Source organism: Acanthaster planci, linkage group LG06, assembly GCF_054643075.1.
Source record: "Acanthaster planci isolate LZ-2023a linkage group LG06, COTS_SCS, whole genome shotgun sequence".
NCBI classification, from domain to species: Eukaryota; Metazoa; Echinodermata; class Asteroidea; order Valvatida; family Acanthasteridae; genus Acanthaster; species Acanthaster planci.
In genome coordinates, this window is record NC_141782.1 from 21211726 (window position 1) to 21235131 (window position 23406).

The window sequence follows — 23406 nt, forward strand, 5'->3', positions numbered from 1 at the left end:
GAACTTTTGCTGCCGACACGACGGCAATATATCCGGTGCCCTCAACAAATCCTGCTTTTGCTTGGTGGCATCATGAGTTGTCAACTGAAACTTCCACAATGAAAAACCTGATTAGAGGTGTCCTCATGTCACAACGCTCCACAACCATTATTGCAATGAGAAATGACAGAACATACCCTCCCATCCGTCAATGGACTTCAAGACAGTTCAAGCTCATGACACTAATGGCTGCTGGTCCATGCTAATAACGCTAGCAACGAACTACATCGACCTTTGAGTGAGGTAAATCTGTCCACTTGTCTTTTACTTTCGTACATCCCTGTATTTATGCATCCAGTTAGTTTCACACATCACAGAGCGAACAGGGAAGTGATCGCACTACATACAATACGTTCGCCATTGTATACATAATATATTGAATGCATACATGTACATGACAACTCAGCCAAGCTCGTGTGTGTGAGGTTTGCACAATTAATAATGTGAATGGGTGCAAAGGTTTCAGCCTCAAGTGTTTGTGAGTTGTTGGTGGGTAAAAGTCAAGAGTCACCATAAAACAACCCAAACTTTGGACTTGCCCACGTGATATTTTCCGATTCATAGGCTACCCAGGATTTATCTTCGCGATCTCATTTTTATAACGGCCAAGAATTTATACTAATATGTGTATAAATCAAGTCGCTATAACGGAAACATCTTATAATAGAAAATTAATCTGAGCAACACGTGGTCACTTTCGTCCAATCAAAACCTCCAAGTCTAAACGTCTGACGACTTAACAGATTTGCGGGGGAAACACGGCCATAGATTAATTTAGGGGATCTACAAAAAAATTTCCGATTGTGCAGTCACGAATTCTGTGGCGCTTAATAACAGCACGGTGTCATTGTATAACCCGTGTGTCTTTTCCCTCCAATTGAGAAAACGACGCCAACAGATACGCTCAGTTTAATCAGACCCAGCCGTGTGCAACCATCAGTAGCACGTGACTCTGACTACTGCGAGAACAATCACCCTGAAATAATGTACCCTAGTCACGCAAAATGCAAACATGACAAACACATTTTTCTCCGTTGACGAATCTTGGCCCCACGTGGCTGTAAAAACAATGCATTTTCCGCATTATCGCGAGGCTATTACAGGACACGAATAGGGTCACTACGAGCATGAAAATAGTTTATTGCCCACGCCAGTTAAAAACCGAGTTGACTTAAATCATTCAGTAAACTGTCCTTCGCCTGTGAAACCAAAACAGGGTTCGTTTGCACCGAGCAAATGAATAAGGTATATTTGTCTTACTCAATTCAACTGCAAGTAAACCTACTGCTTTATCATCATGAGCTCGCGAGGTTGTATATTTTGGCACTTTTATAAAACAAATAAACGACAGTACGCACCTGTGAGGAATTTCCATGTATGGCGTTTTATACGTGCAGTGCCATCCACTTTGAGGAGAACTGAAGTTGCCTGCCATCACTGACGAACTCATACATGCAGTTGGAATAGTGGTGCACTACTTGACATGGTATAAGCGCACAGAATCGGTTTCTTTTTTGGGCTCACGATGAATAGGTAGTTTTGGCGTTCTACCTGTTGCATTCTGAACATGTACAATGCTAGCGCGGCGAGGTTACAGGGATCAAATTAGACAGGTGACGCACCTTACAGCGAGCGCAGGGAAGCGTTAAGAACAGCTTGTATATACTTTTCGGCCAGCCAATCGCCTGCTGACTCGTACGTATACGCGGCAACGGCGCGGTACAATAATAGCTCTCTTTCAATCGTTGGCATTAAGAATTACATCTCCATCGTGATCACGACTGAAATGTTCAATGTTGCCGCAAATCTTTCAGGAAATCAGTTGTTTGATATGAAAGTCGAATACGTCAGAGGGAATATTTAGCTTGTCGAGTGACGATCTCCCAAAGTGGTGCATTACCAAAATATTTACTGTAATTAATATGCAGGCTGTCATAAGCATTACTCAGCGATGTTCAATACTTTATAAGCTTTATGCACGCCCTGACATTCAGACAATTTGTTGGCATTAAAAGTGTCGTCGTAATTTTGTGGTGATGAGGCACCTTTGTTAAATTTCCCAAAACAGAAGGTAAAAATCTGGCTTAAAAAAAATTGACATGGACTCAGTTTAGGGGCTCAAAAAATTCCCCATTTAAAATCTTTTCCAATAAACCGCTGGTTGAGATTTATTTATTTGTTGCTGGTGTTCATTCTAAAACAACGTGGGTTGTTCCGCTTATCTTTATCTGGGGTGTTTTACAATTTTTGGCAGTAACTACACAATGTTTGAGAATAAGTATTTTTTATATTAAAATGGGTTATACACTGACGGGTGTATTTACACTCTATATTCGGTATGGTTCGAATTTAGGGGAAAAAATCACTAACTGGCGCGAGTGGGAATCGAACCCAGGACTTCCAGCATGCCTGTATAGTAAAGACACCTGAACCACTCATCCACCGAGTTTCGCTGGCCTGGATGGCTAACTCTAGTCAATGACAACACCAAGTCATTCGGATCACACCAAGAATGCAGTGTGACTGTACACGCGGTGTATATGAGCAAAATCTGGTATATAGGCCCTCAGCCTACCTGACATCTTCGATGTAAAAGCAAATTTCAAAAGCAACAGTATCAAGAACGGTTTTATCGTTTTAATTACAGGCTGTACCCAAATATAACACACCGTGCTTCTTTTGTTAGATATTCATAGTGTAAACACCGTATGCTTAGTGCTTTTCCGAGAGCTTATAAAATTTTCACAAGCTTACTTGGGGTGAGACTTGAACCTACGACCTCCTGCCTACTAGTGCAGACGTCTTAAGCACTCAACCACCGAGCCTACCGGGGTTGGCTGGCCGGCCCGAGTCAGAAGTTGCTGTTGAAGTGTAAGTTGTTTGTTTGAATGGCACTTTCAGCTCCTCAGGCAATTGGCGCCCTTAACTGTACGTTTATTTATAACCTTTTCTTAATCAGCATCACATTACGGGGTTAGGAAAAAGGTCCAGTTTTAGAGGCAGGAGGCAATCGGGTTAACCTGCGAGAGCGATTATGGACTGGAAACCAAAATTTAATGCACTGAAAGCCTGAGACAAGCCAAGCCTTTGGTGTGAAGCTAGGTATAAGACCAGCAACGCTAACCCGCCCCCTTCCAGAAGCACTGAGCATTCGGTGTTTATACGCCGATGTACAGGCAAAACCTGTAATTAAAATTAACATCTACCTGACGCAAAGTACTTCTTGAAATAATGTATTGTTGTTATTATTATAGACACTTCCAGACTTTGGTTTGCGGTGTCGACAGCTTCGGCCAAATGTAATAAGCAATTACTGAACATTAAGTTGATAAAGAATGTGACTTTTTCACTTTTCCACAACAACTACAAATCTGTGTATTATAAAGAATGCGTCAAGAGACATTCCTATATGGAAAAGCACTCTCAGTGGAACAGCGAATATGAATGTAAATTTAGGGGAGGACCAGATTAATTTCCCAGATTTTTTCACATTTTTTTCGAGGAAAATTTTACTTTACGAGCCCTTTTTTTCTTCCATACACAGTTGTAGTTTTTATAGAGTTGTTCATGTAACCATTCAAACATGATGTCATCTAAACAACGACTTTCTCTGATAAACAGATCTAAACAAATTTGATGGGCTCTATGACTTTTTTTATAACGCCATACTGGTCACGGGAATAAATCATCGGTGATGGGGAGGATACATCTATTTCATTTTGAATTAAATTGGTCACTTTAAACTCTATCGGATATTTTAGTGGTGCGCGTGAGAAACTGGAAGTGGAACGACCATACGGGACTCGCAAATGTATATGCAGATGCAGAAAATGCAGATTGTTTGTGAATTTTATCAGTCGAAAGTGCACCATGAACAGCGAACAAACTAAACTAAACTTCTAGATGCTCTGCAGAAAGTTAAGACACATAAGCGCACATGTACATTATGAAATCCACCTACATCGCGAACAGCGACCCCTACGGCAATTTCAGGATATTGGTCAGCCTGCCCCCATTCGGATCGTTGGCATATATTCTGCTAGAGATGATTATAATATTTCGTATTACGTACACATTATTTTCATTAGAAAAGTACGAATGAACAAATTACTATACTCACTACAAGCCGAGACACTTTGCCATGTTGTCCAGCGTCTGTTAACGAAGCACGTTCAAGGCCGAGATAGACAATTAATTGGGTCTGTCTTTATCTTGGACGAACCATATACTTCTTCCCTCGACAGTTACATCAACATTTGCCCTAGTAAATAAATGCACACTTCTGATTAGTTTTTCTCCATGTCACAGGCGTCACCAGGTCGGCAAAGGGAGCACTTCCTTAGGAAAAACTAACAGATAAATAAATAAAAGGGGAGAGGAATGGAAAGGAAAAGATAAGGAAAGAAAAAAGGAAAGGTGGTGAAAATCATCGATTACTTGAAAATACCTTCCAGTTGACCCCTTCCATCTTTAACGGTTGGTCAGTTTGCTGCTGATTCCCTGCCCCCATCCAAAAAAAAAGCCCTGGAGACCCCTATGCCAATAGTCGGTTGAGCAAAAGTCAATTTTAACCTCTGATATGTGCAATATTTTTGTCCATTGCGTCTTGAACATGATCTGTCGCTCATAAGTAGCGTAGCAAATTTCAAATTCAAAATATGTATAACCTCCCCGTGATAACTTGAAGGAAACTATGCCCACAACTCATACAACAGTAGGCCTAGTCATGGGCGTCGCCAGAATATTTTCCGGGGGGGGAACCATTTTCCCAATGGGTGGAGAATTTATGAGAATTGATAATTTATGATAAACCCATTAAAGGGTGGGGGCGACACTTTTAAAGCAAATCCGTGATTTTCGTTTCCTCTCTTATTTCTATTTACTTCATTTTTTCCAACTTTTTAAAATGTTCCCCTTTTTTTCTTGCCCTCCCCTCGCGACGCCATGAGTAGGCTGTAAAAGCCGTTGACAATATATTGAAGATTTTCACTTAGTTCACCTGATGGGAAGTAGGTCTTGCATTAGGCACATGCATAAGGACAAAATAGCGCAACAGATTGTTAATAATACGCACGTAATCAGTCCATAGTTCAAGACCGACTGTTTCTTACGAATCACGATTCTGAACCGTAACTGTCAACCCACTTCACCGGCGTTTCAGAGTGTACGTCTGGGCTGCAAGGTTCTCAGTGGCACCATTACAATTTGAATGGCTCAGGCTAGTAGCTGGTTGGAACAGTCACTGGATTGCAACTTCTCGGCCTGCACTGTATTTCGGTGATCAATTCAAGTAGCTTTAACCTCGTGTGTCGACTTGATCTTGAACGTGATGACTTAACTCTAGCTCTCAAACCTGCATTTTTCCCTTTCAAAAGCTTTCTCTCAGTGTGTTTATTGAGCAAAAAAACCCTTGGTGTGAAGTACAAAGGCATGGACCTAATACTTACGTGTAAAATATTCACAGAATGGTAAGTTGAATCCATATCGTCGCACATTATGTAAGTGCCACCGAAAATGGAAGTATTTGTTTATGATCCCTCGGTGGTTGCACTGGATGATGTCACAAGTAAGGGGATGTCCCCAGGGTAAGAGGTGCTATGGAACGCCGAGGTTCTTTCATGTCGAATGTGAAAATAAATTGATCTCCAATTCTTGGGTCACAGTGGCAGAAGTGATTTGCTTGTCTCGTTATTATCCACCGTGCCGAGCAGCCGAACAAAATTGATGTTTCATGCTGTATTTGCGTGATAAGGAATAAACGTGAAAAAATGTGGAGTTCATTTTTGGGCAACAAATAATTTGGGACCATCGTGTGTTCATAGGCTATACCTATGATGTATTTTGTCAGACATGGAAATCCCCGAGGGTTTAGGACATGTATTGCGAAACCCATCTGGGGGACAAATAAAACGCAGATTATTTTGTTGAAACGTAATTTTGCCATTTATGTCAGAGGTCAAACTTTTTAAAGGAAATAAATCCGACGGCATGCCAGGTGGACAATCGTGTTTGTGCATTTCATTAAATTAGTTTCCTGAAAAGTATGTAATTCCAGGAAAAACAAGTGCTTTGGACGCCTGCGTATTGCAACCGTTGTAAGTGCACTTTTTTGTTCGATTTAATTGAAATCCCCATTTTTCAATTCGCCATTTTAACATCATGGGTGCCTCAGTGGTTTTAATGCCAATAAAATAAAATAATTCCCATGAGAAACTTATGTGTTACAATTTCAGCACCAACATTAGCCAGAATTTTGCCATCTTTATAGGCTTCTACATGTATATGGTTCATTGTTGTGTCGATGCATAACAGTTGGTTAGCGAGGAAAAGTTTCTCCCAAAAGTTTCATTGACCACATTTTGGGTTTGAACAGAAAAGCCCTGAAGGTTGCGCTACACCAAATACGCGCCCATAGAAAACAGTGCAAAATCGGACCGAAATAGCGCCGCCTGTTGACTCTCGTGAAGAGGTTGGCCTCCGTTTTTTTTCACTGGAAATTCAAGGTTATGACCAGAAGATCATTTTTTGCATGAAAAAAATTTATTCGCCTTTGAACGAAGATACCCCCAAAATAGCAGTAAAACTGAACGCTCATTTTTTAATGTAGCCGCCCGCCTCTATTCAAAATAGGTCCGCAATTTTGGGCTTTTTGTGAAAGAAATACCCCGAACTTGAAACAATCAGTCCTAAATTCGGGATTGATAGAAACATTTATATAATGCCTCCTGATTATGGCCTGTCTTATTGTAAAAAAATCCCGTGGGATCACAAAATATTAATGAGCTCGCGCGCAGAGATACAACGATTTGGTGGAATGCACCCTGAAGTTAAAAAGGTCTTTTTAAAATGACATCATCGCCATCAACAGCGCTCTCATTTGTCAAGATATTTGCATGAAAACTGCAAAAAGTGAAGTTCAGCAAATACGCACCCGCCAAACCAACAAGAAGGAAAGTTACACTGTCATCAATTTGTGAGAACTAAGCAGAACTGTTTCATAAGTGATATTTGTTATTCATTGCCTATTACAAATAAGTAGAAGGGGAAAAGCTTATTGACCGTCTTTAGTCGACTGGAATAAAAAGCACTGTCGGCCTTTTCGACGATTGTACACTATAAATAGTATAAATACTTCATTACTATAATTTCACGACCAGCAATTTTCAAATTTTAAGTCCCCAGCTGCACAGATTTATTCACCAGACATGTCTACTATTTATGGAAGGGTATTGCTGCCAACGCGAAAAGAAATATTTTATCTCGTTTAAACGACTTAAATTATTTCGTTTAAACGACACACAAGTCGTATAAACGAGATAGCTATGTAGTTCAAACGAAATAACTATGTCATTTAAACGAGATAATAAGTCATTTAAACGAGATAATGAGTAGTTTAAACGTTGGCAGCAATACGCCTCCGTAAAAATATTATTTTGATGTTGAACTGTGGAAAATGCAAGATGAGTCTTGTTGACTTCTTCTTAGTCGTACGTGTGGAATGTATGGCTGGCGAATTTGAGAAGTCATTACTGGTCGCCAGAGGGCGCAATCTGTAAAGCAAGCAACTTTACGCGCTAGAGGCATGAATGTTGAAGCGGTGCTGTCGTAATTTCATATTCGTGTGGGGGGCCCACATCATGTACCACATGTAGAGAGCTAGGCCTGAGCTTCAGCATTCTCTCTGTGGAGGAGGTGCGTGGCTTGTTTTTGGTCGTATTTTACCCCGTAACTTTATTCTAAAGTCAGAATCTCACCCTCAACTGCTCTAGTCCACTTTGATCCAGACTACGCTCCATCCACTAAGCATTTTACTACTTAGGCGCTAGGCCTACTAGTACTACTACTAGTACTAGTCACGCTAGTACGGTAGTAGTAGGCCTATACTATAGCATGTAGTATAGGGCCTAGTGTAATAATAAGCATGATAAGGCCTAGGCCTACTTCAGTATTTGTACTGCAGGAGTGATGTTGCTTTGTCAGTAGTATAAAGCCATCATGGGAAGGCAAACATTGCCCCTTTTCCCTTCCCACAATGCCTTTCCGCAGTTGTGCAAAATCAGTCATGCGGTTTTAGTGATAAGGCTTAGGTCCTTTCAGGTCGGGGACCAAATCACAATCTAGCGACGACACCAGACTACTATACATATGCAGCTCGTTTGAGCAACGATGACGTAATTTTTGAACTATTTTTAGATCTCAGTTTGCAGATGACATCGATCTCTTTATGGGCCCAAAACTTCAAAACCAATTCTTCTGATTGATCAAATTTACAGGAAACATGCTTCCCAAGATCTAAATAAAGCTTTCCTTTCATTTGACATCTTTAAAAGCGGATCGAGGAGATTTTTTGGTCGAGTCTTGCACTGGAAGTGTCGAATTCGGTAGGTAGGCAAGTTCAACTCTGCCGATGAAAATGTTTACCCGAAAAAAATGAAGCTTTGCTGAAGTTTACTTTATGCATGAAAATGTTGCAATTAAAGATCTCCATCGATTCACCGTGGCACATTTTATGTTTACTGTGGCAATTTTCCAAAATAGCGATCGGAAACAATTTTGCCATAGACTCCAACGGTAATGGCAATGGCGGCCATGTTGGCTGCTGGCATTTCAAATCTCGTTATTTTCCCAAAATCACATGGGAAAACTACATCATTATTACGTGACCTGATAAAAATGACATCATTGCCGCTTGAACTAGCGACATGAGCAGAAATTAGGGACGTCGCTTGATTGTGGTTTGGTCCCCGACCTGCTTATAGATCCATTGTTGGTTGCTTCTTGGCTTTTTTTTTCTTGCTGCTTCACCATGTTCACATTATTTGGCCAGCTAGACACTGCTAGACCCGTAATGGAAACAGCTGGGCCCTATGTAAATACTACTATGGAGTGTATGTAGGGCCCTGTTTACGGGTCTAGTGGCCAGCAAGCTGTAACTTATTTACACCCACGGAAATGTGGCCACAAAAGAAGAACTGGCACGACATTGAAAGAATTCCATGTACGCACGCCACTTGATAATCCGTGCACAAACCTTATGAGACTGGTCTCTGTGAGTGTTTTCTGAGTAAACAACTTGGTACCTGTATTTTCATTTCTAAACTTTTCTGGACATGTTTTTGCTTACTGATGTAGGCAAGGTCACTGCGGGGAATAATTACTGTCATCCGTTTATGGAACTCCTCCCTTAGACCTGTTAGTATGCCCCAACTTCATGTACATGTAAGGAGGCACATGCATCAGCAAGAAAACTAATGCCAATGACTGTCGGAAATGTTATGAACAGAACACAGTTATGACACTTGTATGTACGTGGGTTTTGTGCAACGTACGTGTACATGTACATTGTACATGCAGTATTGGTGCTTGTTTACTTGGGTCATTGAACATGCTGAAACAGCCATCCTAGTCATCACCACTCACCATGGACCAAGTCATCAAAATTCTCTATACAAAAAGGTCATGATTGTTACATATATTTGGTTCCACGGTCCTTCTTTCTGCCAGTTATTTCACAAGCTGCATCAGGTACACATGGTTTATTTAAATTTCTGAGACTAGAAGACTACTGACAAACAGGCTTGTAGAACATACAGTAATCTCTGGCAAAGTCAGCACTCTCGGGACTCAAGAAATTATGACAACTTACGCGAATGCCGACTTGTGTTGTAAGTCATCATTTTGCTGATTTACACGTACACATGTATTGCCTATGTACATTATGATTCCTTGGACTAATTCAATGGCTTTGATTTACCCTGGTTTATTTCTACCTCCGTGGTCGATCCCAGCAAATTCATTCTCAATTATTATCCTCACGGGCTGCAAATTCGATAATTGATCATGTGCCCCTAAAGACGAAGCAAGGACGGCCAGCCACTTACATATCACATCACAACTCGACAGTGCAGTACGTACATGTACATGTACGTGATACAGTTATGGTACAGAAAACATACAATCATCCGCACACGCATTGGTTAAGTTCGCTCAATATGGCGACCACCAAAAATGGACAGAGCGCATGCATGTTGCACTAGAGGGGTTACTGGTATTGATGTACTCATGCTGGCCGATTATCAACCATGGCCTGTGCTGCTAATAAACAGACATCAGTCAAGCAGTGTGGGACTTGTCACTTGATACTTCTTGGCAACTGAGGCGAAGGAGACTGGTACCAAAGCACAATTATGTTTTAATGCCGACTTACACGAAGGAATTTGTATGGTTTTGTGGAAAAGGGACCGAGAAAAAAATGCCGACTTATACGACATGACGACTTATAAATGTTGACTTAGAAATGAAATTTACAATGGAAATGCATTACAGACGATCGGGACTTTTGTCAAAAGGCCAACTTAAACAATATGATGAGTTATGCGATGCCGACTTAGTTGGAGTTTACTGTACATGTTACCGTTCACTACAGACTTATGGTAGAGTGCAGAAAACCAAGCAAAACTTTACTCACTCTTGTGCTAACAAAAGGACCAGGTCCTCAGTATTTTGCCAGCTAAGTGTTGAGGCCTCATTTCAAATTTAAACACCAAGACTCAACTCCCCATCCATCATCTCTCACCCTGAAAACTGAACAAAGTTGAAACTTTGAAAGACTAGAAAAGATATTCATGTGACGAAATAAAAATGTTTTATTTCATTTATTTACAGCAGTCAATTCTGATGGCAACCTCCATTGGTTGTAATGGGAGAGGCCCAATCAGCCGTCTAGCCAATCAGCTCGCAGCATGTCAACAGGCTGCCCGATTGACTGCTTTGCCATCCAATCAGGCTCTTGCCCGTTGCTATTCCACAAAAGACAGGCCCACTGGCAAACCGGATTTGTCAGAGAAGCAACTGGTATATCTTTCTGTTTATTATCTTGTTCTGTGTTTTAGAGTTGTGAAACAACTGCTGTGGGATATTTTCAATTCCTTCAGTTGGCCAACAGGAGAAACATGTAGGCCTTTGCTCATGAATATGCATGAGGTTTAAATACAGTGTTTACTAGTCATGAATTGGACTTTGAAAATCATGTTGTGAAATGGTTTCTTCAGCTGTTAAATGCAACAGAGTCTTTAAACTGTGGTTTTGGTTGTTTTTTATTTAAAACTTTACAGCAATTTGTTCATTTTTTTTTGTGCCGATCTCCTTCACAGTCATATACATGTTTGTCTAACTGTGTTCCTTAATTTCTCTCTTTTTTCACCTCGTTTGGTTTGGTATTCAGACCAAGCGATTTGTTGACTGGCAGAAAATCCATGTGGTTGCGGGTAACGGCGGCAATGGTAGCATCTCCCTGAGACGAGAGGCGCACAAAGAGTTTGGCGGGCCAGACGGAGGAGATGGCGGGCATGGGGGCCATGTCATCCTTGAAGGTAGGTGTTTGCATCTATAGTAGGATGAGGATATCATAGCAAGCACTCACGGAATGGAAGTCAGTATATTAGTCTGAAAAACTAAAGGGTCTGTGAAGTACAACTGTTCACATTTCTTTGTTTCTCAAGTACATCTATCTTTATTCCCAGTTTTTGTTTTGCCATTTTGAAGGGTGGTTTGGTGCCTTTCGAGTTTTTAAATACTAATATGTTTTCACATTCATGAGCAAACCTCCATTTCATGTTGATCTGGGAAAATGCTGGAATTTTTAATAATTTGAAGAGTAAAGTTCTGTGTCTCATGTGCGTCATACTTAGCTCAGATGAAGGCTAAAAGAAAGTGAAAACTGGACTCCAAATTTATAGAATGACCTAACTTAATTGCTACTTCTTATTTTAGCTGATCAGCGCATAAAATCACTGGAGCCCGTGAACCGTCATTACAGAGCAGAACACGGGGAACCAGGCAGAAAGAACAATTCGACAGGAAGAAATGGTGGCCATACCATAATCAGAGTGAGTTGTCATTGTATTACTCATTAATGTCCTGTTCTCGTGAGCCAAATACCATAAGGAAAAACAGAGTAGTAGTGGGCAGAAAAACAATCTTCCAAATTGAAGCACTAACAGCAACGTGTGGTCATTAAAACTTACTTGTACGTGTATTCACTGTATGTAAACATATACAAGTTTATGCAACCAGGGGCCAATAAGCTTGTCGCAAATTAAGTTTGACCCAAATCTGGTACACTGAGTTCCTTAAATTCAGGTGAACATAACAACTTGAATTCTCCTTACTAAAACCACTGTTGCTATACCTCGTGATTCGCAGCAAGCTTTTGCTTAGTTACATAAAAAACGCCTTGCAACAGTACACTGTTCTCAATGGATAAGAAGGGCACAAAGGAACCAGTCATTTCCAGAGATGGTGGTTGCTATGCAAAAGCTTGCCCCGAATCACGAGGTATAGCAACAGTGTCTTTAGTCTGGGGAATTAAAATCTTTATGTTTATGTGCAGTCAGATAACTCAGTGCACCAGATTTTATTCAAATTTAACTCGCAAAAGGCTTATTTCATAGAGCTGCTTAAGCACAGAATTTGCTTAAGCATAACAAAACCTTGCGTAATAAACAAAGGTTACCAGCTCAAACTCTATGCGATTGTCATGCTAACCAAAAGACAGGTGAATACCATTCCAAAACAATATATATTACAAGAAGATTTGGCTGGTAATGTGATTTGTCAAGCAAGGTTTTTTCGCGCTTGAACAAATTTTTCGCTTAAGTAGCGCTGTGAAATTGGCCTCAGATTTCACAAACCGAGTTGTAAGGCCACGTTTTGATAATTTTGTTTTAGTTTGCATTAGAAAGAATAAAGGGAGGTCTTTGTCATGATATGTGACCTAATTTAGCATCCTGGTGGAAATGGACAGTCTGTGAATTCAAAATATTGGGTTCTTGTTGATGTTTCTTGTGCAGGATTTTTCTAAGGCATTTAACTCAATAGCGGCTCCACCAATATTTGACTATTTTGTTGGGTTTGTTCACAGATTGAAAGGTTTTCGAGAAGAGGAACATTTGTTTGACACTTAGCAGGTCCATTTTGGCTTTGTGTTGTCAGTAAAACTATAGGCAAACAGAAATGGTAATCAGTAACACTTTTGGCATTTTTTTGGCACAAATCGGCTTATTTGCAAACCTTGGTACGTGTGCTAGAATGCACAGTGTACTTTACAATTCGAACATTTATCTACAGCGATCCACCTTAACTTTCTCCTTGGCAATATTCAGATAAATCTTCCCTTAATCCTTACGCAGCCTTGCTCGGTGGTGCTGCCCTCAATGTAATTTTCTGTCAGTAATTCACATTCAGTGGTTGGATTGGGTTACAGGTTCCAATAGGAACCATCATCAAAGAAGGCAAAACGATGATTGCAGATCTAGACTCGGAGGGAGACCAGGTACGATGAGAACAGTCAAATTGCTGTGTTGTTCATAGAGATCATTTGGCTGGGAAGGCCAAAGAACATATTTATTGAACATTTATAGTTGCAGGAAGGAAACTAACTGTTTTCAAGACCTGATATTTTTAATTCAGATCTTCAAAAGCAAGTTTTGCTAAGTTGATAGAAATACCCCCCCCAAAAAGTTCCTTCTTTAAGTGCCTTCCCAATATGGCAGACTGGCTGTTATAATATTTGAATATTATGATATCATTTTCAATCAATTTTTGCAATAGATTCTCTGAAAGGTTTATCATATCAAACAGGCTGTACAACTGGGCCAAATAACTTATGTAAGGGTACTGCATACATGTACATGTAGATGTGTGCATTTGCATTGTTTAAATCTTACACCCGTGATGCAGACTATGCAACATTTTACAAAATTTGCCTGTGGTTGGAAGCCTCACAGAGAAATCACATCTTTTGTGTATTTCCCAAATTCCCCTGCATTGTAGTTTATCCTTGCCCGTGGAGGACAAGGTGGGAGGGGGAACCGATCCTTTGCCACACCATTCAATAGGACTCCCCGAATCGCTGAACGAGGCACGCTAGGCCAGGAGTTACTTGTTACACTGGAGCTCCGGATGATGGCGCATGCTGGACTGGTGGGTTTTTCCCTTCAGTGATGTAATTTAATGAACCTTGTATACTCTGACAGTTTTCCTACTTTGCCTGTGGTACAGTCTTACTCTGTTTAAATCGACTGAAGTCAAGTTTGTTGCACAAATTTCTGCTCCAGATTGGGTTTCCAAACGCCGGCAAGTCGACTCTTTTGCGGGCTCTGTCCCGAGCCAGACCAGCAGTGGCTGCCTACCCCTTCACAACCCTTAACCCTCATGTAGGGATGGTGCAGTACAGCGATCTGGAACAAGTCGCAGGTAAAAAAAGAATTGAGAAATGACCGGCTGAGTTCTTGTTTAAGAACATACTTGATTTTAAGGTCAGTTTGCGCTTGGCCCAAAGTGAACACAAATGTGAAATTGTGACATCAGATCAAATATTTGGGTTCAAATTTGATCAAGTTTTGCTTCACTAATGCATTTGCTTGAAGTATGAACTGGCTATAAAAGGTTAAAATAACACTACTCAAGTTTGTTTGTCATGCTCTCGTTTTCAAACAAATTTAGTAAGAGGTGTGTCAAGAGACACACTTTTGGACGTTCAGTGAATTTTGTGATGTATTTTACATACATTCTTAATCTAAGGAATGCAACCATTTTGGCAAATTGTAGATATTTTATTGGTCAAAGAGGAATTGAATGCGTACATACAACCGGCATTCTAATTTATGGTTGTAATCATTACAATCTGAAGCACTTTGTGGGGGGTAAAAGAAGTAAAAATACTCTAGTTAACCCGTTTTAAGAGTTCGTGAGAAAACAAATTTGTAATGAAACGGTTTACAAATGGCCCATTTGACCTATCTAACTGAATCCCCTGAGCTTATCATGTGTACTCTAATCCACCTCAGTTGCTGATTTGCCCGGGCTGATCCGTGGAGCTCATCTCAACCGAGGCCTGGGACACTCCTTCCTTAGACACATCGAGCGCTGTCGCTGCCTGCTGTACGTCCTGGACCTCTCAGCCAAGGAGCCTTGGACCCAGCTCTGGGACCTGCAGTACGAGCTGGAGCAGTACCGGGAGGGTTTGTCACAGAGACCCCACGCTGTGGTGGCCAACAAGATTGACCTGCCTGAGGCGGCAGAAAACCTGAGGCTGCTTTGCGAGAATGTGGAGCTGCCCGTCATCGACATCTCGGCGCACTACCTGACCAACATCGACAAGCTGAAGGGGCATCTGAGGGAACTGTACGACAAGGACATGAAGGGTAAACTGATGCCAAAGGTGGTCAGAGAAGAGAACAAACGAATTTTATGATAGAGAAGACAAGGCTGATGCAAGGTTATCAAAGGATTCTATATCCCCACTCTATCTCTATCTACTTTTTCACTTACTCATGTCCCAACAGAAGAAAAGGAAAAACCATGTCTAATGGCAAACTTAAGCTTTTTCTGTAACCACTTGCCTCCGGAGATCCTGGTACCAGGTACCTTGAGTTTGTACACATAGCTGGGGTAACCGAAATCGGACAAAGGAGCTGGGCCTTGTAACCAAAAAACGTACTTGGAATAAAGGACTGAGCTGCTCGGAATTGCCAACATTTTTCAGCTGGTATTAGTGGAGGTAATACATCATTGTTTTGAAACAGTATACCACTGTTTGCAGCATTCAGGAACAAAGGAAATGATGTGACACCTCACAATTCTAGGCCCTCTTTACTCGGTGGCTGGCCTGACTGCAATACTGGGGCGTCAATGGAGGTTGCCTGTCAGATTAGAGTAGCCACCAGACAGTCATTCTTGTGGGTGTAAACGTCCAGTAAATGAAGTTATGAATTGTTGAAGAATTTTGAAAATGGAAAATCTTGAAAATTGCCCAGGAACTCATCCAGCATATGCAAATTCCACCTGGGAAGTGGTTAATATGTACACAACTTTTAATAATAAATCAAGGAGATGTCTGAATACTCACAATTTCAGTTCCAAAAATGCGGTAAGTGAATCTTTGTTTCACTCTTGTAAAACTAGAAGTTGCCAAGATTGATATAAACCCATCAGTAGTAAAATTGCATCATAACTTGTCAATTGATTTTTGTCTCTGTGTACACAATTACTTTACAAATGCCAATGAAATGACTTATTACTCTTTTGCTTTTTATAAAGAACCTAATTACAAATGATTATGTAAGGCAACATGACGAACTGTCCAGGATGTCGAAACACTTCCAATCATATCCATTTAGTTTCATTTTCTCCACAAGTTGATAACAAAATCATACATTTTCATGGTCATGACATAAAGGAAATTTGGCATTTGCTAAAGGCCCAACTCTGAGCATGGAGCTATCAAACACAAGGAGTACGAACGAAGTCCCCACACATCGTAATCTGATTAACTGCTCCGGTCGGCTCCATAGGCAAGGCGTGGTTACCGGCCCCAGTGTTGAAGACCCAAGACATTCTTTGTACACAGTGATCGCCACCGCCAGGTAGCTGGTAACCTACATACTCGCCGTGTTTCGCTGCGGCATACTGGAGTAAATAAATGGTGGAAAAAATGCACAAAGAAGATGCGCAGTTCTCTTCAGTAGTCCTCAGGAGTCAGCGAGTGATCTCCGCAGATGCGCTCGAATATTCCAAATTAGCGGTGGTTATTTGGCAAAAGTTGGACATTTTTAAAGTCAGTTATGACTTTTTGCATTTCTGGCGGTAGAGAACAAATACCCAAAATATGAACTGCGATATTTATATCATAAGTCGCAATCCAAGTGGTTCCTATGGTTGAAAGAAGGTGGAAACATGCCGCAGGGATGCATTTGAGAACATGGTGAGGTTTCATACCGAGACAGTTGTGGCCAATGACAGAAAGGACAACAAATCTTCCCATGTTTCTGTGTGTTTATTTTCCTCTGGTCCAGCTACATTCTCTCAGTTTTCAGTTGTATTAGTTAGTAATTCTGTTTACTATTAAGAGAGATGTTTTGGGAATGTAAAGACGTACATGTACATGTAACCAGACTTTTATAGTCGTTGGAATATCAGAACAATCACTAAAATTATCGAAATTTAAGTTTTTGAAGACGATGGTTTCCGTCTCAAGGTGGCCATGTTGAACACGTGGGAAAGTGTTACGGACACGTATGCGCGGTACCACCAATCCTTTGCAAATGTAACTCCGAGCATTCCTTGTAGCCCACAAGCGGCGCGGTATTTGTTTTGTCCTTGCAGCACGTGCAGTGCTGGCGGTGGCAATCATTGATCTTTTGATCTCTGTATGTGCTGACTCCTTGTGTTTAATAGCTCCATGCTCTGAGACAGACGCCCTGCCAAAAACAAGTTTTATACCTTGCGCAGCAGGTTAGATATTGCAATGCCTTTCTCGACTGCACCAGAAATACTCTTTAACAAAAGCTGAACTTTCTACACACCTAGAAGTTCTTTAAACATATTTTTAAAGATTGAATTTCTTCCCTTTATATTTTTTAACCTCACTTCCATCACATGGAGTTTTAGAATAAACTTTAATAGTTGAGGCTACAAACGACCACTGTTTGGAAATGTTCTCATCTCATGAGTCGGTGTACATGTTCATGGTATCTGTATGAAAATCCTATGGAAAGAGACCAGTAGCATAGCAGACCAAAGGTTGAAGTCCAAAGACAAAGTACACAAAGTCTACTCGTGTATTGAAGTTGAATTCATGCCCTCGTATACATGTATTAGGGCAAGATCTCTACAGTAACAGGAGTAGAATGTCGACCCAAAGCTAATTTTTTTTGGAAGAGATGCGAGCCTGTACAAAACTTGAACTGCAGGGTCTCAACGTTCCCAACCAAACTTGTATCTCGACCGAAAACCCCCAAGTACAGCATGAAAACCAGCCGCTCTCATTTAAAGTTGAACTTGATGTGGACCAGGTAACGCATGCAAATCTGGTTGGTATTGTAGACAACAAACTCGTTGTAGTTGAGGGTGTAACCGTTGGGGTTGACCACGCCCGTGTCTGTTCCTTTTCCCAATGGAACCACGGTCCCATCCGCCCTGAAAGTTGAGCAAGAAAAATACTACATGACTAAACATCAATAACTGTCAAAAACTGAGGTTAAGACATGGCCCCACTTTCGAAGAACAAATTTTAGTCGTGAGCAAACACGACTAAAACATTCAGAGAACCGGCGAGAATAGATGTACAGCGTGTAACATCTTGGCTAGCATTAAAAAACCTGCTAGGTAAATAAATCTCTGTGCTCTGCATCTCCATGTAATTGGTTTCGAGAAGTTTCTTGAGGCAACTTGGATGAGGCAATCATGTCAGCATATGCAAATTTACAAGTTAATGTAAAGGCAAACGGGTATATAATCGACATCCCTGATGCAAAGCTGAATTAAGGCCACTGACTTCTTGCAATACCCGCTGCTGTATCGGATTGCAGCCAGCCATTTGATCCCAGAAAACTTAGTGAATGAGTGGTTATTGCATCTGCACTGGCGTAAAGAACATCATGGGTTGGAATCCCGCCTGAGCAAGCTTGTGAGTTTTTGCAACTCCCTCGGACCACACCGAGAATGTAGTGTGACTACATACGTTGGTGTTACGTCAAAACTTGGCATAAAAACATGTCAGTATCGATAGAAAGCCAGATATGCCATAGTTGTGAGATCCAATACCATGAACAGAAACACAGTCAAATCACCTGTGCGTTAATACCATGGTTAAAAAAATCCACTCAACCCATCATAATGAAAGAGTTACTAATGCTGGGCCTTCATACCTCAATCATCAATTTGTCTGTTTATGTCGTATTGTTCTTAGACACTTGATCCCTGAATTCACACCTGGTTCAGGGCGTTAAGACTTCCAAGTGCAATTGAATTGACTCTGCAGCACTGTAGTCAAGCGGGGCACGTATGTCTCAAAGACATGATTACCCAAATTCACCAGAAAAGATGATTTTTGAAGTAATGGATGTGACTCACATGGTGAAGTTGGAGTTTGCGTCTGGTGCAATCTTGCCTAAACCTTTGACGCTGTGCTTACCACGAGGGAGCTTATCAGCGGCATAGTCAGCAGCCAGAAGATCGTTGCAATTTCCAAGAGCAACCTGGAGGCGAAATAAAGTGGACAGAAAGAACTTCTAATAGTTGACCCAATGTTCCAAAATAATTGACTACTTCACTTTTTTGCAGCACTACAATGCTGTACTGCCCATTCACGGTTACTGTCATCCAAAACGAAGACAAAGTGAAGCTACCTGTATATTAGCACATGGTGAACCTAAAATGATCTCGGCTGTGAATGTGGTGCCAAGGTCTAAGCCATGATGTAAACAGTAGCAGTTGTCAAGGGTTCATCCCGTGTTGAAAAGATCAATTTATGGGTCAAATCACAACATCAGAATAGTCGAATGTTTCATGATAACCCGGGGTAACCCGGGGTTAGGATTACACAGCACCATGTGGCAAGACCATGCTGGGGGGGGGTGCAGGACTGATTTGACCCCTTGCTCACCTTACACAGGAGCAGTAAGCCGTCACTCTTGGACCTGGTAGCAAAGCAGTAGTTAGCTGACTTGGAGGACATGTCGGCAAAGTAAACTCCCTTGCCAAACTAGGAGATGACATACGAGATGTTAAAATCAGTGGCTGGCTCACTCTATGTAGGGTTGGGGATATTTAAAACTGCCTGTAGTGAATTCACTGCCTTGCTCATGAATATGCAAATTTATATTAGCATACAACTTCAAACAGACCTGCAGCCTTTGACTGCTATTACCAAGATTACGTCAAAACTGGACATCAAATTTCAATTCAACTGATTTCAAAGTTTCCATATGGCCGGACATACCATGTAGCCGGTAACCGGTGCTTCAGGGGGAGCAATACGCAGCCCCTGTCCCAGGATACCGGCCCAGTTCGTCAGACGAGATCCGTGCCAAAGTAACACGCTGAAAGCAAAACAAAAAAAATCTTTAAAGCCTTGGACACAACGGGAGACAAGGACCGATGATATTTCACTCTGGAACTGCTAAGGCAGAATACACATAACACAGGCTAATAGTATATGTGGCTACTGTCATTGGGGCAGTAACACTTGGAAATCAAGCTAGGAAATGCTGGGATCAATTTAATTCAATTCAATTACATTCATTTCCTTCTGATGGCAAAATACAGGTACTAACAATGTATGAAATAAAGAGACAACTGGAGGTGGGAATACCTTAAAAGCAAAGCTTGTGACAGGCCTGCCGTTACAAGAAACAAACAAACAATGCAAACAAAACAACAAAATACAAACGGGGAAAACATTACAAAATGAGCAGCAAATAAAAATAAAGATGAATACAACGGCTACAGGAGGGGGTTACATAAACTTAATCACACATCAAACTAGGACCCTGGAGACTAGGACACATGAAATCTATTGCATAAGATAACATTTAAGTTTCTGCTTGAAAGTATTACATAAAAAAATATTTCAAAGGAAGAGAAACCTACTTGTTTCCAACATCGTTGAAGCTTTCAGCTTCGCCTTCCTTCTCCAAGTCATAGACATCCTGGACTGTCATCTTGTACTGGTTGTGTGTTTTGGCGTGGGTCTGCTGAACGTAGCGTTCTATCATCTGAGTACAGCGAGTAACAATGTCAACTGTTTTAGCACTTTTATCTTCTCAGCATCAAATAAATTTGGTCCTGCATTTGAACAGTGCATGTACGTGAAGTCTTTAAATCAAATAGGAATTTGATTTCCATTGAGAGATGTGTCCAATCTGCGGGATCACCTTGAAATCGGGATGTGACTTCTCCAGCGGTTTGAGTTCACATTTCAGTGAGTGGTATTGTCTATCGATGGGATTCTCTGTAACATCCCCGATGTCTTGCAAAATTGTCATGGCAACCTGAATATCACCAAGAGCCTGAGATGAAAAACCAAGACACAGAGAGAGATCAATTAGTTTCACCTGCAAATATAAGCGGTACATCCTCGACCTCACCTTGACAGAATAAAAGGGTTGAGATCTGAGGAAAACGAAAAATCTAAGAAACAATTACCACAGGTTTGATGGCCCCACAGGCTGCCTAGCGTCTATGGTATACATGTATGTTTGCTTTAAAGATACTCCTTAAAATACCCATTTTTTGTGCTTCTTTTTAACTTTTGCAACTACAAAACTTCAATGGTAACTTCAGAATTTTCTGGATTTTGAAAGATATCGTTTTAAAAAATCCTGAAATTGGGAAAAACCTGTTAAATCTCAGCCCTGACATTACTATACTTTTTTTCTGCCGTGTCACGCTCATGGTGGAAATTTAGTCTGACACTTTTACAAATTAAGCTCCACAAGGAACGTTTCCATCAGACTGGTAATAGCCTATATTGTAATTCCTTCATGTGACATCATGTGACATCACACACAAAGCATCTCACACACAGGATCTCACCTCTAGCAATGCTATCTTAGCTTTCAGCTCCTCTTTTGTTTTGATGACCGGTGGACGCCGCATCCTGCAAAGAAACTTTTGAAAATGAAACGTCCAGATACACGACAAAGTAAAAAGCAGTGAAAAAGAAGTACACTAAACCTCGGACAAGTCAGATTCGTGTAAGTAAGATTTTCACTTACCTTGGATAAAATTGCTTGGATTATTTGATTTCTTTTGTTATTCTTAATAAAATTCCCCGCTCAAGTCAGATCGTGAAAGTCTGATTTTCGCTCTTCTCAGAAAAATCATCCTGAGACATTTGTTAAAATACTGCTTTTTTTTACCTCCTTTGAGTTGGCTTGGCAAAAAAAAAAAGACTTTTGTACATTTATTCATTCCAGTTAACAGAGGGGGGCGCTCATTTCAATTACCCAAAGTTGTGAGGTATTCTCGTGTAGAACTCGTCGCAGGCCTTGATGAGTTTATCTCCCACTGTCTTGCTGTTGATGCACTGCTCGATCTTCTTGAGCGCCGTGTAGCCCGCCTTGATCTGGTCTTGTGTGAGTTTGCCCAGGGGCGCCTTCTGAGCATCGTACTTCATCTCTACCACCATGTCTTCCATGGCTTGGATGTTGCAGATCAGCTGGACCAGATCCTAGCACGGGGACAAGGACAGAGAAGATAAAGCAATGAGAGAAACGATTGACGGACACTTGCTTGAACAGAATTGAGTTTGCAGAGCCAGCAGCACTGTTGTAGTTGGTCCATCACAAGTCCCTACAAGTCCGTCACGAGTCTTTCAGTCTTAAACCAAGTCACAAGCTATTCAAACAAAGTGAGACAAAAGCATTCTTTTGTTATTGTTCACACAGCTATTTGTGACTGGTCTAGGGTAGGGACATGTGACTGGATTTGTGAGGGGCCACGTTAGGAACTTGACGACATACACTGTCCAGTATGGACAAGCATGAAATGCTGGCAGTGGCCCGACTCTTTTTGGCGTAGTTTTAGGCTAATTGGTCAGATGGTCAGGTGTACAGGCGTGAATTGCATATGGGAATGTTCAATGTTTTCCAGCCATTTCCAGAGAGACCAGAGTGCATTCCCAATTAGCACAGTTGGCATTGCCAGTGGAACATGCAAAAGCATTCTGAGATGCAATAAACCACCATCAACCAAACTGCTTGTCTTTATCCCAGCCTTACCTTTCCAAATTCTCCACAGATTCATTGGGAGGTCTGGAAAGATTTTGCAGGACCGAGGCAGGCAGAGCCTAGCCACTATTCCCCAGCACGGAGCTCATTGCTACTTGCAAGTGCAAGCAGCAAGTACAACGAACATGCCACAGATTTTCCATGTTAGTTTTGGATTTTGGAGAGTAGAGACAGCAAAATGTCTAAGAATGTTGGGGCCAAAGAAGTGCCTCCAAGCACCTCTGAAATTTCTGATTGTATGAGTGTTTGCTACAGCCGTCACTTACTTGAACCTTCTTGTCCAGTTTGGAAGCCACCTGCTCCTTCTTCACCTTGCCAGCGTCAGGTTCGTCTCCCTTTCCCTACAAAGTAGCGTTACCCAACATTTTGAATTTGTAAACAGTTTCTACAAAGATGAAATGAAACAATGAAACTCTTGGCTTGTTAATGCACAAATGAAACCACCGAGCTTCATTTTCTACAGAAGTCGAAAATCAAATATTCAATTTCACAGTGGTCGTGATATATCCGTACCACCTGCAAACAAATATGCTGGAAATATGGTAATTCAGTAACTATTATTAAGGACTTCTATTCTACCCAATCTACAAGAGGTAAGGGGCTTACATTGTTGATTCTTACTAGTAGATATCTGTACCCTAGAGCACACTTTCTTACTGGATTCATTCTTGGTGGTGCAATAGTAGTCATTTCTTGCAATGTACTGGATTCATTCTTGGTAGTGCAATAGTGGTCATTTCTTGCAATGTACTGGATTCATTCTTGGTGGTGCAATAGTGGTCATTTCTTGCAA

At 41.1% G+C, this 23406-nt stretch overlaps 3 protein-coding genes across 11 annotated transcripts in view; 1 reads left to right on the plus strand and 2 right to left on the minus strand.

Moving 5' to 3' along the window:
• Positions 1–5630, minus strand: part of LOC110986617 (uncharacterized) — a 21683-nt gene extending 16053 nt beyond the window's left edge. The window contains exons 1-2 of one of the 4 annotated variants that reach the window (XM_087138405.1): positions 5487–5630; positions 4160–4300 (exon numbers count right to left, since the gene is read on the minus strand). The gene's annotated coding sequence lies outside the window, so the exon portion shown is untranslated. Of the gene's footprint in view, positions 1–176; positions 316–1397; positions 1731–4159; positions 4301–5486 lie in introns of those variants that run through there. The other 3 variants (XM_087138406.1, XM_022248623.2, XM_022248624.2) reach the window with 3 other exon arrangements.
• On the plus strand, positions 144–16043 carry LOC110986642 (mitochondrial ribosome-associated GTPase 2-like). Of its 6 annotated transcripts, none has more exons than XM_087138414.1 (8): positions 144–282; positions 10705–10893; positions 11264–11411; positions 11812–11927; positions 13304–13372; positions 13873–14022; positions 14157–14295; positions 14889–16043. In XM_087138414.1, exons 2-8 carry the CDS (start codon positions 10717–10719, stop codon positions 15293–15295), a joined length of 1206 nt encoding a protein of 401 aa, XP_086994540.1. In that variant the 5' UTR covers positions 144–282; positions 10705–10716; the 3' UTR covers positions 15296–16043. The 6 variants fall into 6 exon arrangements, with proteins under 6 accessions (XP_086994540.1, XP_086994541.1, XP_086994539.1 ...); XM_087138413.1 differs by lacking the exon at positions 144–282 and adding an exon at positions 4213–5507; XM_022248667.2 differs by lacking the exon at positions 144–282 and adding an exon at positions 7581–7731.
• Positions 15897–23406, minus strand: part of parp2 (poly(ADP-ribose) polymerase 2) — a 14344-nt gene continuing 6834 nt past the window's right edge. The window contains exons 8-16 of the mRNA XM_087138412.1: positions 22880–22954; positions 21831–22054; positions 21418–21481; positions 20757–20891; positions 20473–20597; positions 19823–19922; positions 19487–19585; positions 18955–19079; positions 15897–18018 (exon numbers count right to left, since the gene is read on the minus strand). Coding sequence (XP_086994538.1) covers positions 17865–18018; positions 18955–19079; positions 19487–19585; positions 19823–19922; positions 20473–20597; positions 20757–20891; positions 21418–21481; positions 21831–22054; positions 22880–22954 — 1101 coding nt within the window. The 3' untranslated portion in view covers positions 15897–17864. The remainder of the gene's footprint in view (positions 18019–18954; positions 19080–19486; positions 19586–19822; positions 19923–20472; positions 20598–20756; positions 20892–21417; positions 21482–21830; positions 22055–22879; positions 22955–23406) is intronic.

Bases quoted from the DNA above. Each gene is read 5' to 3' on its own strand.
- LOC110986642 (XM_087138413.1), top strand. The intron at 13,373-13,872 runs GTACGATGAGAA...CCTGCATTGTAG, and splicing joins TAGACTCGGAGGGAGACCAG to TTTATCCTTGCCCGTGGAGG. The intron at 14,296-14,888 runs GTAAAAAAAGAA...AATCCACCTCAG, and splicing joins CGATCTGGAACAAGTCGCAG to TTGCTGATTTGCCCGGGCTG.